This window comes from Rattus norvegicus, chromosome 13 (assembly GCF_036323735.1).
Source record: "Rattus norvegicus strain BN/NHsdMcwi chromosome 13, GRCr8, whole genome shotgun sequence".
NCBI lineage: Eukaryota > Metazoa > Chordata > Mammalia > Rodentia > Muridae > Rattus > Rattus norvegicus.
In genome coordinates, this window is record NC_086031.1 from 53,234,620 (window position 1) to 53,250,659 (window position 16,040).

The 16,040-nt window shown below is 35.7% G+C and overlaps 1 protein-coding gene across 10 annotated transcripts in view; it reads left to right on the forward strand.

The window, feature by feature from the left end:
- The window catches only part of Dennd1b (DENN domain containing 1B), a 227,656-nt gene that overhangs the window by 137,903 nt on the left and 73,713 nt on the right, over positions 1 to 16,040 (forward strand). For all 10 annotated transcript variants that reach the window (XM_063272684.1, XM_039091333.2, XM_003751245.4 and 7 more), the window contains 3 exons: positions 1,187 to 1,287; positions 6,807 to 6,852; positions 11,374 to 11,475. In XM_063272684.1, coding sequence (XP_063128754.1) covers positions 1,187 to 1,287; positions 6,807 to 6,852; positions 11,374 to 11,475 — 249 coding nt within the window. The remainder of the gene's footprint in view (positions 1 to 1,186; positions 1,288 to 6,806; positions 6,853 to 11,373; positions 11,476 to 16,040) is intronic.

A 16,040-nucleotide genomic window follows, 5' to 3' on the forward strand; every position in this document is an offset into this window, starting at 1 on the left:
GAAGTCATTTTATACTTACATGTAGAATGGTGATGCTGTTAATGAGATTTTGATTGCTTTGTGTCCATGTATTATTGTTTTAAATGTAGCTATTATGTGTATATTTTGACTTCTTTTAAAAAGATGGAGCAATTTTCTTATGGAAAGTATATGGTTTAGTTTCATATAGTTTTTTAAAAAAAATCCTCCTTCAAGTTAGCTAAAAGGACTTCTTTGAGAACCTTGACATGGAGACTATTGTAAAACACTGCACAGTGAAAAAGAACACTGGTTTAATTACTCCTTTAACCACCAAGAATATACTTTATAACTGTAATAATTTTAAAAATAAAAGCCACATAGAAAGAAATGTGAACGAGGATTAGTTAGGGAGAAAAAAAATGGTATCCCTTTGTTAAGCATTAGAATTCTTTACTTACTGCTTGCCAAAACACAACAATTAAAATGGCAATTATGTCTAACGTAGCAGCAGTGTAATTGCAGCTGCTTGATAGAAAGCTAGGAAACAAAATGTTAATCTGGAATGAGCAGTTTAAATATGAAATTATGATATACTTGGCTTCCTGTAGTACAGCTGTCAAGCTTGGGCAGCTCGCTGGTCAATAGTGACATTCTGTGTGTCAGTGAACAGAGTCTCTTGATACCATAACCCACAGTTCACACGTTACTGAGGCTCCGACTGTCGAACACTGAAGTCCCCTGGTATTCGCGCAGCTCCAGACTCTCCTGACTGGCTCATGTTTCATTCTTTGGCAATTTGCCCTAATGATATCCCTCAGGAGCTTTCAGCCTCTCTTCTTCCCATATTTAATCGTGCTGTATTAATCTGAGCGATGCGCAGACTGTGCTGCACAAATTGTCAGTTCCTATAATATTTTCTGAGAGACTCACTGAGGTTTTTTCCGTTCAAATTTTATTTATGGTCCAAAATTTGACCCTAACTAGGTTTTCAAGTTGAATATAGCAATCTGCATATGATTCCCAAGAAAGCTCTTTTGCGGTTTGTGTGTTTTTCAGAGAGACCTTTGAGACACAGACTTTTACATGTAGAGTTGGTAAAAACAGTGTGAGCTATGTCACCGTGTAAATTGTGCTATGATGACCACTTATCTTTGATACTTTGAACATGCCTTTTTGTTAGAGGGTCAGCAGCTCCTCATCACTGTTACCCTTCTGTGAATTTTAGTTAACTGCCTGTCTCCATGGATCGGCCGCTCTGCTCTACCCGATGTACTGGCAACACATATATATCCCTGTGCTTCCTCCACACCTGCTGGACTACTGCTGGTAAGCTGGCCTTCGCCCGATTTCACCATTGGAAAAAGACCTTTATATTATGGTCAGTATAGATTAAAGAAATCACAGAAACTTGACTTGCAGATTAATTGTAAGTATTAAGGAGTACTTTATTATATATCAGAGTATCTTTTCCCAAAAATAAAAATTCAGATTTGACAAACTTAGTTCTTTAAATTTTGCAAATGTCTTCAATAGTTATTTAGAAAAAATAATGTGTAAGTAAGAAATATAATTTTATTTTGTGGCTCAAAGTTTACACACGGCTCCTAATCTACCCATAATCCCATTGCTCGCTCAGGGTAAGCTTCATACCTCACCAGCAGCACCTTCTCCTTCATATCTCTTTTTATCAGCACCCTGACAACAGCATTGTCAAAGAGGTTGCATCTAAGACAAGAATTTTTCTGAGTCTGGTAGAAGGCAAAGTTTCAGCCTACAGTAGCCATGAAGACAGCGTAGAAAGTGTGAAAGTGACTGAGAGAACTGGCTGGCTTCAGAAACACTCCCAGTGAGCTCAGTAATCTGAGTCCAGTCGGGCCAGTAGAAACCAGAACAATGGCCAATGGCCTTCTTGTTCTCTTAGACTGGAATATAGCAAGGCTTGTATATTGTGAGGCCAGACAAGGAGTAGACGGCAGAGCAGAAGCCTTGGTTGTATTTGGTGAAGCAACAGAAGAACTAGACTCCATTGTAATAGTTTTGCTATTGGAGGGTAAAGAATTGTTTTCATCGCATAATCACCTGTAGGCATAGCTTAATTTTGAATAAATTTGTTGAGATTTCTTTCTCCAAATCATGAATTTATATATACGTATGATACATGTGTACACACACAGAAGCGCGCGCACACACACACACACACACACGCACACACACACACACGCACACACACACACACACACACACACACACACACACACACGGCAGGGGAAAGAGCTAGGAGGAGAGGGAAAGAAATCATTTGACATTGATGGTTTCTTTATATCAAAGCCAGTATTCGTAAAAATCAAAGTTCTTTGGAATTGATGTATTTATTTAAAAATGTCATGAAAGATATTATTTAAAGTTACTTAAGGATTGTGATTATTTAAATACACCATCTTTATACAAAAGTATGGTAGGTGTTCTGTTAAGTTTCTGTGACAAGCCATCTTCAGAACAATGCATGCACTTGTCCAGATTGGTGACGCTGCTGTACTGTGTGTTTCCATAGTGTAGTAAGAGCAGTGCTCATGCTGTGAAGAAGGTAGGCAGTGACTCACTACTGGGGTTCTTTCCTTGGGGAACTTGAAAGGAGAAATAGTTTAGGAGACTACAGGATGTAACGTCATTATATCACGAAGTGCAACACACACAGATCGTAAGTAGAAAGTCAGATCAATGAGTAAGCTTTCCTGTTAATCATTTTAAAAGTTTTCCTTTGACCAACACACTTAAAACCTCTTTTTCATTTTTTTTTTTTTGGTTCTTTTTTTTCGGAGCTGGGGACCCAACCCAGGGCCTTGCGCTTCCTAGGCAAGCGCTCTACCACTGAGCTAAATCCCCAACCCCCCTCTTTTTCATTAAATGTAGAAAATATAGTTTGTTCATTTTGACATAGACAATAGATTGTTATATACAAAACCCTAGAACTAAACATTTGAGAACTAATAATAGAATTATATTTTGCAATATTAGTTGCATCATAATTTTTTTTGGTAACATGTTCTAGCTGCCTGGGTTAACACACCTTTAAGGTCAATTCTCTGTAGTGTTATATATTTAAACTTTTCTAAAGCTTAATTTAAAAGTATTCAACAATGCACAAATTCTTTCCAGAACTATTTTCTTGATTATGACCCTGCAATCAGATCTTCACTGCTGCTTCCACCATAAGTAAAAAAGCTCCTCCCCATTTTTTCTCTTTTACTTGTTTGCTTGCTTAATTCTAATGGTAGAAATCGTCCTTAGGTCAAGTCCTAACAGCCTTTGTGTCAGTAATCTTTAGTTCAGAATAGAGAGTAGTGTCCAAACAAGTTATTACTTGAAACTTTCTGAGGCTTAAAGTCATTAGATAGTCTCAGTTTTGTCTACCCATCTATGCAAGTAGATTTAATAGTTTCCTAGGAAAATGATTCTCTATTTATATCCTTGATATTAGGATCATACTGATATTTGCTGAAGGAAGCAAAAAAATAAAAGTTATCCCATGGGTCTCAATATTATTGAGCAAATAACTCACACCAGGTTACACATGGGCCACATTTTCTGAGGAAAAAAATATAAATATATATATCTTGGTTATCTTTCCAGAATGATTGGGTTATTGCAAGTCTTGAAATAGTTGTGGATTCATAAAACCTATCTATGTTTGCACCCCGTATTGGTAACGTGCCCTAGACTTTGGAGAACCATAATGCCCTCTTGTGACCATAGATGAACATCACATCTTGGTCCTTTGACAGTTTTACTACCTCGTTGGTCTATCCATCCATCCATCCATCCACCCACCCACCCACTCATGCACATACTCACCCACTCACCCATCCAACATTTAAAGGCCACTTATTTGGCAAGCTGTGAATATGTAAAGCAATGAATAAACTTCTTTACTTGTTTATTTACTGAAAGTCGCTAATGTATGCACATGGCTATGTGTTCACTTCTCTCTACACATCCAAGTATAGAATAGTCCTATAACATTCCAATTACTATCCAGAGTCACGCAAAGGAGACACAGGTGACATCTGAGCAGTAGTGGACAGCACTCTTGCTATGTGATATTATTGTGTTTTCTTCTTAAGCAAAGTAACTGTCCTCCAATATAGTACATCTATTGTCAGATGCTTAAAACCTATGACGTATATGGGAAGAAGTGTTACTGTAAGACCACCAAGATAATAATGGAGTTTTTAATCTGCTCAAGTGGTATTTAAGTTGGTCATTTAGTTGGCTTCTCTGATTTTTTTTTAAATATTCAAATTTAGCTTAAAAGAGAAGAATAAAATTTAAAAAATATATTCTTTCAGACTACCTGATTGTTGCAATAGTATGTGTCAGGGCAGTTTCTTTATAAGTAAGCTCAGGAAGGAAAAAAAGTGATTTTGAGTAGAGTTCTATCACAAAGAAGAATTAGTTCTGAGCTACCTGTACTGTCTCTTCTAACAGTTCCCCAGACTGTGGGCCCTGAGACAGCCTTGCATGTAGATAATAGACCATCGGGTCCACGCTGGGCCCTCCTGATGTACCAAATCCCTCATCAGAGTACGATGGCCAGCTAGGCCTGCACAATGACTTTCCAGGAGATTTGGCTTATGCCCCAGTAGAATATATACCACCCAGTGGGAAATATATACCATCCAGTGGGAAATATATACCATCCAGTGGGAAATATATACCATCCAGTGGGAAAGAAGCACCTATGTATTTGACTATCAGAACTTCATTCTGTCAATTATGATTTTAGAAAATTAGACTCCAGTGCTTTTAGTTCAAGCAACTGTACATTTTGGATTTTACAAAAAACTAGTGAGAAAAATGAACTGAAAAGCAATGCTCAGTGGTTCCATTTTTATAATTTTAATTATACCTTAATTTATATGAACACATCATTTGTAAAAAGCAAAATTGATGTACAAAGCATCATCTTAGAAAGAAAGTAGCTTTTAAAAACATTTTGAAGAGCTTTTAATGGATATATTTCCTAAGGTTACTGTCTTAGTTTAGGCCCCTCTTTTATGAAATGCTATTCTACTTGGTGTTTGCCCAACATTTGTAAGATGGATATACTTCTTCGTTTTACAAGGTTTGAGTATTTTATTTAACTCTCCTTAAAACATCCTTTGCAATTAGAGATGCTGTGGGCATTTTTGTACTGTAAATATTATCGGTAAGATAGTCTAAACTTCAGAGGACCTGGATGTTCCCGTAGAGATTTTAATATTGCCATACTGAAGTTTGAAGTTTGGTGGACGTGTCATATTTAAAATACTGGAAGTTGGCCATCTTGTTCTGTGACAGTTACCCAAAGCTGCTCTTGGAGACCTGGATAGTGATTTGCATTTTATGTCTAATGTGGGGTCATAGAAAGAACCCAGGGATGAGAACTTGGACTAGCTCACCAATCAGCTTCCCCTTCTTCAGCAAGGTCCAACCGTCCTCTTCTGTTTCTCTTCCCCTTTGAAGGTACAAAAGGTGTTAGTTCCTAAGGAGATCAAGGCATGTAAGCAGTCAAGTGATGTTTCCAGAACATCACACCAACTCCATCCAGATGACCCGTAGCATAGACATTTAAAAGAATATGAAGGAGCTTGGCTACAAGAAAAAGGCAACTTGGAATGTGAATTACGAGAGTGAGAAGCTGCATGGCTTATGGTTTCTGGAACTGTGGCTATACAGATTACTGTTCAGTTAGCCTTAACTAATTTTTGAACTTTGAGGTGTCTTGAGAGGAGGGCAGTGGTCAGATGTCTGTTAGCATCACCTGGTACTTCTCCTCTGCAGCACAGTGCAAATGTGGGAGCCTGGGCAGGTCCGTGTAGTAACGGTGATGCTCAGAACATTAGTAATTCTTTGCGAAACAGGATTTGCATTAGTCCAAAAGGCTAAAGGTCAGGGATATCTATAAATGATTCCCAAAAATGTGTTTTTTAAAAAATAGTTTCTTCTCATATTATTTATCCTTTTCATGGATATCTGTCTGCCCTCACTTTTTTCTTTTTTAAAATTTCAAGATGAATACATTGCATCTTCTATTTCCTAACAATTATGTCTAACATTTACCTAATTTAACATATGTTAACATATTAAATTGATTTAGTGTCTGGATTTTCTGCTAGAGTGTAAGATCCAGGAGAAAGTGTGTCCCTTCCTCAGTGTTTTTCACTGCATCCAAGTTTCTTTCCTAGTAACTGGATCTTGTATGGTCCCTAAGTCATGACCTGAAATAGTTAATTTAAAATCATTATTAGGCTTAAATTTTTTATTAAAATTATTAGTTCAGTAGCAATGAAAGTAGAATAAATTGAAGGTGGCTGAGGGAAGGAGCACAGAGGGGACTGACAGTGTCTGCCTTGCAGGCTCTAGAGCAGTGAGAAAACACAAGATACAGACTTGGTGCCCAAGTGTCCATGACATCATAGGTACAGGATAACGAAACCACTAAACTAGCAGAAATAATCAAACTGACCAAGAGATAATGTGGAAAAGAAATGGAGATACTTTTGATAGTTATTTAGAAATATTTGACCTACACCTTGATAGTCTTCTTAAATAAAATGTTATTTAGGTATAGAACTTTTGTCTTAAAAATAAGGGATTTAGAGATTTTTATATCAACCAATCTTAAATATATTAATGGCCTAAAAATGAAATTTAACTTTTATATATTACATAATTTTGAACATTTGTAATGTCTTATGGTGGACTGAGCACTTGAAATTAAGTTTTAAGCATTTGAATGATGTTAATGTTGTTTCAGTTTTAATGAACTATATGAATCTATATACACATATATATTTTTAATTTAGTGCCCCAATGCCATACCTGATTGGAATACACTCCAGTCTCATAGAGGTGAGTATCTTTTACAGTAAGATAGTTATAAAACTAATTAATTAGAAGTAATAGATAAAGAGGTTTTTTAAAAAGCATATTTGATTAATTCTAGGATGTATTAGATTGACATTATGGATATACTCAAGAGAATATTTTCTGAAAGTGTCCCTTTAATGAAGTGTACTAGTTTGCCCTGTGACACCGTCAAACCTATGGGAATGGTTGTGCTTGAAGTCATGTGGTCATTTTAAATAAGAAAATCATTGTTCCCTGATAGTGATTTCTTACAACTTGAGATTTTCTGTATCTTATATTTGGTACAATATTTTGAAATTAAATTTTATGTTTATGATTCACCAAGTTAGTTTTCGTTTCTTTTACACTTCATTAATTTCAGTTTATCAGTTGATTTGCAGAATGTGAGTTTAACATACTAATGATAAACGTATTAACCAGTCTTGGTGGTTCATTGTTGTGGTTCAAGTCTTTAACAGGCTGAGCAAGGGTGCCCCCAATGCTAGGCCAGGCCTTGGTGACAGGCAGAAGTAAGAGGGCAAGGAATATCCTTCACCTTCAGAGTTTCAGTCCCACTGTAGAAGATGAAGTTAGTAGGGCTCTTGTTTTTTCCTTGTCATCACATAATTTCAAAATGAGTTTTGTTGTTTACTTTATCCCCAAACTGCAACTCATTAAACTTAAACACTTGGGTTTATAGTTTATGAGATTTCTAGAAAAGGCTTCTTGTAAGATTATCAGATTAATTACCAAAAGGCTAAAACACAGGTTTGAGTCATCTGAGTGGCATCGTTCTGTTAGCTGATGTCAGTGTCATGGAAACGGATCTCTCGGTTGCTGTTGTACAGGGTAGCTTCTGCAGTGCAGTACAGGACCTAGTGAGCGCACTGACCACTCAGGTTGCTCTGCCTACTGTGTCAATGCTAGTGTCCAGTCCTGGGCTTTGCTTTGATCTGAGACGGCTCTGTGCTAAAATAGAGCCCAATTCTTGAGAAAACCTTTGATTATAGAATTCTACCTATTCTCAGGTTTGAGAAGTTTTTTCAAAATCTTAATGCAATAATTCTTTTGTTTCATTGTTACTAAAGTTTAGATTTTAATGGATTTTAGTAGGTTTGACATGTGTTTAGGATTGAAGTGAGAGTGGGATAAGTTTGTGACTCCTTATATTTTACTAATTTTAAGAAACTATTATAAGCCAAGGATGAAGTATATGAAATGAGGCATGAACAGGTAGGTGTTATCTGTGATTAGATCAGGTAGTATATAACCTGAATTTCGCTACATTGACTTTCATTCAATTAATTGCTCAGATTTCTTTCTTATTAGTAATAAAGTTTTATTAATGTAAATGTATTAATTCCACACATAATTTTGTATTGTATCTACTTAGATACAATACTTAAAATTGGTGAGAGTATTTGGTATCCTTATATTAATTTTTATGTGTGGAATACATCTAAAACCACCTTTAAAACAAATAATTAGTCTTTTCCAAATTATGATGGGTGAGGAAACACATTGAGTATTTAATTTATTACATACTTATTGGCCACTCAAAAAGAAAGTTTAAATTTAAATTTTTTTGAAAAATTAAGATATATTTAAATTATTTTTCCCTCAATCTTCTGAAATTGATTTTTGATTTTTTTAATATTTGAAAATTACTGTTTTGAAGAAAACCGTTTTAACTTTCAGTTGATTCCTCTTTTGAAGTAGGGTTTTTAGAGCCATGGTGGACTGTGTGGAGTTGCTCCACCTTCCTGTGCTGTGAGCATGTCGTTTCTCAGCCTGTGTTCTGCATGTTGACGGGGAGGAGAAGATGCATCTGAACTTCCTTTAAACCAAGTGCATAAGGAACTGGAGAGATGGCTCAGTAGTTAGGAGCCCTCGCTGCTCTTCCAGAGGACACGGGCTCAATTCCCAGCACACACATGGCAGTCCACACATGTCTGTAAAGAGCTTCTGACACTCTCACACATACATACATGCAGACAAAACACCAATGAACTTAAAAATCTGGGCAATTTTCTTAAACTATAAAGTTCATTCTAAATTATGTCACTATCAAACATTCAAATTTTTATTTTTTTATTTTTATAATACATGTTCTAAAATAGTGTAAGTAGTTGGGTAGTTATTCTGTGAGATAACAATGAGTAACTTTTCGTACCCCCATATATATATATATTTTGCAATTGCAACATTTTAAAGAAAATCTAAAAAAGTGCTCTCCTCTTTTTGGTCCTCACAGTCTCAGCTAATATTATTAATTGTAGAAAGCCCTCCAGGTTCTAAAGCATGACTTTATAACTTTATAAACTTATGTCCTTTGAAACCTCCTTTCACTTGTTTTTAATATAACTGCCAGTAAAGAATGTTGAAAAGTATCATTTCAAAGTATAAATTTATTCTGAAATAAGGGAAATAGATGTTATTCTCCCTGAACTCCAGCCTTCTGGGGAAGTTAAGTGCTGACTAAGTCCTTACCTGAGTAACTTCTTGGAAGGGTTCTGTGATTGCTGCCCTGTGCACACCAGTGTGTATAATGTACGTAGCCACAGTGTGCAAGGGCTGAATCTATAGGACAAGGGAGATTTACACACTCAAGACCTCATTGCTCTTCACCAGCTTCTCATTCTGGGTCCAGCAGTATGTTCTTACTTTTCTGAAAAAAAAAGTCATTTTCATGTGTTCTTTTAAATTGCATCCCTCAAAAGATATAAAAATATGAGACAGAGGAAGAGATACCATTTTTGACTTGCATGCCTAGTCAGAGAAAACAGAGCTGCTAACACTTCACTTTGGAGAGGAACAAGAGTGCTAGCAACCTACTTTGCGCCTTTTGCTTAAATAAATTTATCTTGATGTTAAGGTTTTAGGTTATTTATTAGTACTGAGCAGATTCTTCGGTTTCTTCAGTAGTCCCTTGAATATAATTTAATATTGTTGACATCTGCCTTAAAATCTAAAAGCAATAGGAAAAGTCTATATATCACAGTGATACCATTGTTCAGACTTTTGTGCTAATGTCATCAGAAGGTCTTGGTGGCATGTAGTCACTATGTCTGAGTGTTTGGACACATGAAAGGAAAAGGAAATAAATATATTTATAGACGTGTATAGAATTTTAATTATATCACCAGAAAAATGATTTTTTGATAATAACTTAGAGGTAGACATATCTTAACTCTGAATTTGTAGTAATTATGTCTTTTACAAAACAAATTTTAGAGCCAGTGTCCCTCAAGAACACACAGTCTAAATTGTGGATTTCTTACCACATAGACATTCCTCATCTCAGGTCTCACTTGTTTAGGAAACTTGACATTTGGCTAAATACTCAAAGACTTGAAATCCAAAATGTATCAGAGGCACTTTATTAATAATCAGCTGGTTAAACTACTTAAGTTTGAAACACATAGCTAGTAGGGCATGCATTTAATCACAGCATTAGAAGGGAGAGGCAAGAGGATCCCTGTGAGTTCAAGGTTGGTTTGGTCTACACGGTATTCCAGAACAGCCAGGGCTACATGGAGAGACCTCCTCTTTTGTTCTCTCTCTAGCAAAAAATCTCGATGCACTTAACTGAAAGTACAAAGTGCCTTGTGCAGAAGGATATTTAAAGTCTGTATTCAGATTATTCATTTCCGTTCACCAGTAAGCCTACATCAATGTGGAATTCTGGATTTGGGATTGTATTTCATTCTCTGACTGCATCACTTACCTCTGAGGGGTGTTGTGATACCAATTCAGTAATTTAAGTAGATAATGTCAAACAGAGAGTAATCTGTACCTATTTCCCATTTAGGTACAATTAGATAAAATTTTTATTGTTCACCATTTTTTGGAAACTTACCGAGATACTCTGACGAAATTTTCAAACGACATGGAAAGATCGGCCAATCTGATGGACTGTGAAGTATTACTCTTTACACAGAAATTCATATGAGGCCACGATTGGGAAATCACATGAGAGTAGTTTCTCCATTGTCTTCCTAGTTCACTTTCAGTCCCACCCCTTGATGCATATTGGTAGAGCAGTATGGGACCACATTTATTCACTGAAATGTAGGTCAGTACTGGAGTCATAGTTGTTATAAATATAATTATTAGAGAGATAGTATATAAATATAATCTCTCCAGTGTATTTATGCTAAAATAGATATGAAGCTGGGAACAAATTACCATATCATAGAATTAACATTCAAATGGTAAAGGCTACAGTTTTTATATTTGATATACCTCTGCCTATTTTACAAGTTTTCGTTGGGCTAAATTTTTGGCAGTTATATTAATTTAAGAGTAGATGAGGAAATTTTCAAGTATAAGCATTCTAATCAAATTTCTTTAAATGAACTATAGTCAAATTTTCTTTCTCAAAAAGCAAAGCCATTTGCATTATTTTATAATATTGAATTTTCCCAAGCTGAATGTACCAAGATACATTTTGTTTCCAAACTCATCTTAATTTTGTAAGAAAAATATAATAAGGTTATTTTCATAATTGTGTTTTTTAAACAGAGAGTGAAAAATAAATCATTGGAAGATGTGGTTATGTTAAATGTTGACACAAACACATTAGAATCACCATTTAATGACGTGAACAGCCTGCCCAGTGATGTGGTAAGTCCAAGGGGTCAAGGATGGTTTTTGCTGGACTCTCAAGTTATGGGTTTTGTGTGTGTGTGTGTGTGTGTGTGTGTGTGTGTGTTTTAACTTTGTATCTGGACCTTTAAAGTCATTGTATATGACGGTTATAAGAAGGATCAGTGTAAGTTCTATTTTTAATATTTTTTCCTTTTGGCAGTTGAGATATTAAATGGAATACCATATTCCTTATTGTAGAAAGGGATCATAATTAAAAAGCTAGATGCATTCATTAGGTAGAGTTTCTTTAAACATCAAGTCTCTTCATCTCATCTTAATCATTATATTACAAAGTAGGCATTCTGTCTGCCTAGTGGCATGTCTTGCGAAAGAACGAGAGAGTTTTTGAAGGCAAGAAGAAGAAGGGGCCAATTATCGGCTTTTGCTTCCCTGCCACCTGCCAGCGCCTTTCCTTTTAATTAATGATCTGATGGCACTGGTCAATATAATAAGAAATGCTTGTACAGTTGGGGTCAGAAAATTCTGGCTTTGATCTCTCTCAACTTTCTGAAACATTTATTTGTTTTCTCTAAATTATTTCAGTTTTATTTTAATCTTTCCTGTCCTGCTGAGGGCCACAAGAATGAAAACCTCCAGTTGGTCATGTGCTGTGGCAGAGCAGAGAAGGCTTCCTTAGATTCTATTTGTAAATTAAACTGCAAACCCAGTTTGTCATAAAAGACATCTGATCCTTTTGAAATGACGAAAACTGTCTTTTGTCTGTAAAGCTGATAAATTAAGTGCCAGCTCTCTTTTGGTCTTTGATCTTGCAGAGTGTGTGTGTGTGTGTGTGTGTGTGTGTGTGTGTGTGTGTGTGTGTGTGTTTGCTTGCAGTTTTTAATAGGATATATTTTGTATTTTATATTAAACAGTCAGTATAAAATTACAGTTTTGGCTTTTATGCTCTTTAATATAGGGCGAAATTGCAAACTAGTGCTATTTCTGTAGGTATTTAATGGCTATTTAAATATCTTAATAAGATTGTACTGAGTTTAAAATGACTCCCTTCTTTAGAAACCCTCAAAAAGCCCATTCTTTTCAAAGTTATTAAAATTTGAGAATTAAAAATAAACTTTGCAAAATTTTTTCTTTATTATTAAGGAGTTTCAAAAAGTGAATTAAAAATATCCAATTAAAAAACAAACCAATTGTAACCTAGCTCATTCTTATAGCCAGTGGTAGAAAAATGGGAGTTTAATATTAAAGCAAGATTACTTATGCTTATCAATAACCAAACCACTCTCTGACCTTTAAGCTCATTAAGCTGAACTATGTTCTCATTGTTGTAACGTTGCTCTGTGTGAACAGTCCAGACTCAGACCAGTGGACACTGATGCTCTCTTGTTACCTAATGCAGCCAGATGCTTCTTTACGGAGTTCTGCAGACTGCCGGGATACATGCGCTATGCGGTTAGAAATCCATCCGAATATTTTTCACTACATAGTGAAATTGTGAAAATAGCATTCCAGCTTTTCTAACCACTTTCCTTATGCTCTGCACAGTACCTACTGTTAGGCTTTAGGAGGAAGGGTTGTTTACTAAAAAGAAGAGAGAGGAACTTGGCCTTTCTCTACACAATATTAAAATCTGTATAGTGCACCGAGCTCGATCCCTGAGACGAGCCTTTGAAGTCTCAGCATAATGGGAATTCCTTTGAACTGAGAAGTACTTCTCTTACATAATTTTTTTGTAATTAAGATATTGATTTAAATGTGTAGGGATGCTGACCAGCTTTCAGAGATGTGTAGATACAAATATGAGATTACAAAAGAGTCTATGCAGATTCCTCATTAGCACATTAGCCTAACTGCCATTGCAAGGCTGTAGGTAGAAGGAGCCCTGCCAGCCGGCCCGGCACACGGACTGCAGGGATTCTGCTGTCTGATGGCCTCACACTTGTGCATGCTGAACACTTGGCAAATAAAAGCTCTGAGATAGAACGAGAGCCATTTGTTGGAAATAGGAGGTGCATTATTAAGGTTATGGTGAATTTTTAAAATATTTTAGACTGTTGTTCAAAGAATCTCTAATAAAGTTCTCATTATCATCAGTTTCCAGGACTGCCCTTTTAGAGCTCTATAGGAAGCACAATAACGTATTACATACAACACAGTGTAAAACGGCAGACGCTTTAGAAAGAGCTGATGAAACCCTGACTGTGTTGACTTACATTAATTTTCAGTCTTGAAGTCTGAAAGGTATTACTATCGGCATTGTTTGATTAGTTAATAAGTTAACTGAATTTTAAAAGGAGGTTCTTTTAAAATCACCCACCAAAGCATTTAAATTATGCTTAGAGGCTGGGTGACTGTGTGCATGTGCACTCTATTACTGTGTCCCATTGACCAGTGGCCAAGGCTGCTCAAAGGTCAGTGGTCACAGTTGTCCTGAATTACCAGCCCTTTTCTCCTGTGGACCCTCGGGTGCGTTGCATGCTGTAATCTTCTTAATGGCTTCATTCCAATATTCACACATAATATTTTAGATTTATTGACTGTTAGAAATACTACCACGCCAGTAGCACTTCCGCTGCTCTTAAGGTATTTAAAATTGGAAAAATAAATCAGGGCAAGCTTCAGGAATCCTTTGTTTTCCTTTTGGGAGGGAAAAAACTTTCTTCCTGTTTTCTGACAAGAACAGTTGTTTTTTGATTCCATCATTTCACTATAGATTTGGATCATAAAAAGGGAAAGAAAGAAAGAAGAGAAAGAAGGAAAGAAAGAAAGAAAGAAAAGAAAGAAAGGAAAAAGAGAAACAAAGTGAACTCAAGTGTTTTATTGTGAATGTCATTAAGGATAACACAGAGGGAGACTGGGACACATTGAAACACGCTGTTGTAGCTTGTGTATGAACATAATGTGACTTCACTTTAATAATAATTGCATGTAGACATTTTCAAACATATGTAGTTCGAGTATTTTGAAATAAAAAAGTAAACCTTAAGGCTAAGTAACCATCAATCAAAGTTAGTGTTATTGTAGTGTTTATGAGAGTGGGAAGAAAGGCTCAATTATATGTAACAGGGGAAATTTCAAATGAGTTCATTTAATTTCACAAAATGAACTATTGAAATCTCTCATTTCATATATTTATAGACAAACTTAGTTTAATTATGTAGCAGTTTAAAATTTTATGTTTCTTAGTTTCACTGTTCATCCTAATTTTTGTCATTATTAGTATTTTATAATAATTTGGAAAATGTTACTATTCATAAAGTGAGAACGTAACCTATTTGCTTGCTGGAAAAGCAGGTTGATAATTAGAATTATAGTATGATTTAGGAAATATGTTCTCCTGGGGATGCTAAGATCAGCAATTATAACCCACGTTTTAGAGAAGAAAGCTGCTGAGAAGTGACAGCTGACAAAGCCGCAGTGTGCATTACCCTTCTTAGATGACTTTAGTTCATTGAAGAGCTGGTTCTTAGTTTAGGTAAGAAAGTTGAAGCACAGAAAGTACTGTTGGTAACTAGAGCTGTGGTGGATAGGGTTGGTCCTTTTATCTGTGTCTCAACCAGCAGAGCGTCATCCCTCACAGGAACTGTCAGCTGGTTTGTGAGGAATGAGTAGCTCGCTTTCAGTCTCATTCAGAGGCAGCTTGCTCCTGTGAAAGCAATCAGAACTTGATAGACTTTATTTAAATTTTTTCAGCACCATTCTTAGGATATTTTCATCTTGCAAATAGTATCACTAGAAAATATTTTTTCTATGATAGGGATTTATAAAAGTATCTACTGCCTTTAAATGTTATTAGGTGTAATAGTCAGTATAATTAAAATCACAAATATCAAACAGCCACTGTGTACCCTTCTAACTTACGTGCTGCTATATTTGATAGTCATGTTTGGTATAAAACCTTTTAAATTACTAAAGTATTAGGAAGTGCTTCTTATAAATGGTCTTATGTAAGAGCTCACTCTTGTTACACGTATGCTTTAGAATATCTTTTGAAGGAATATGCTAATGATTTTAAGGAAAGGCATAATTTTCCAGTCATCAACAAAACTCATGAGCAATCCAAAGAACTAAAGAAAATCCCCCAAAAAGAGACATTATGTTAAATTTTTGAGTAGCTACATTTAAGAGAGTTTATCAGTTTAGGAAAGGATTGGCTATTTTAGAGGATTTTAAAATTAACTTAAAATTATAAAATATATAAATTAGTCTCTTGTGGCCATGAACATTATCAATAAATGTTTAGCTCATTGACTGGATCCCCTAATTTAATATGGAGGCTTTAACAAGTTAAATGACACAGTATATGTTACAAAGAAGATAAGGCCCTGGAGGCTATGATATCAGTTCTAGGTTTGTCACAGCTCTGCTACAAGCCTGATTGTACTGAATGGTTAGGGAAGTCTCTAACAAATGCTTGCAGTAGTCTAGACTGGGAAGACAATGGAACTTTCTTCAACTTGTAGCATAACATGGAGGACATTTAGTGGGTAGAATAGAGCTGAGGAAATAAACTGGTTTCATTTGTCTCTGAGAAGTGCGCATGCTCACCCTCAGGCATCAGTTACACCCCTCTGCCATACCAG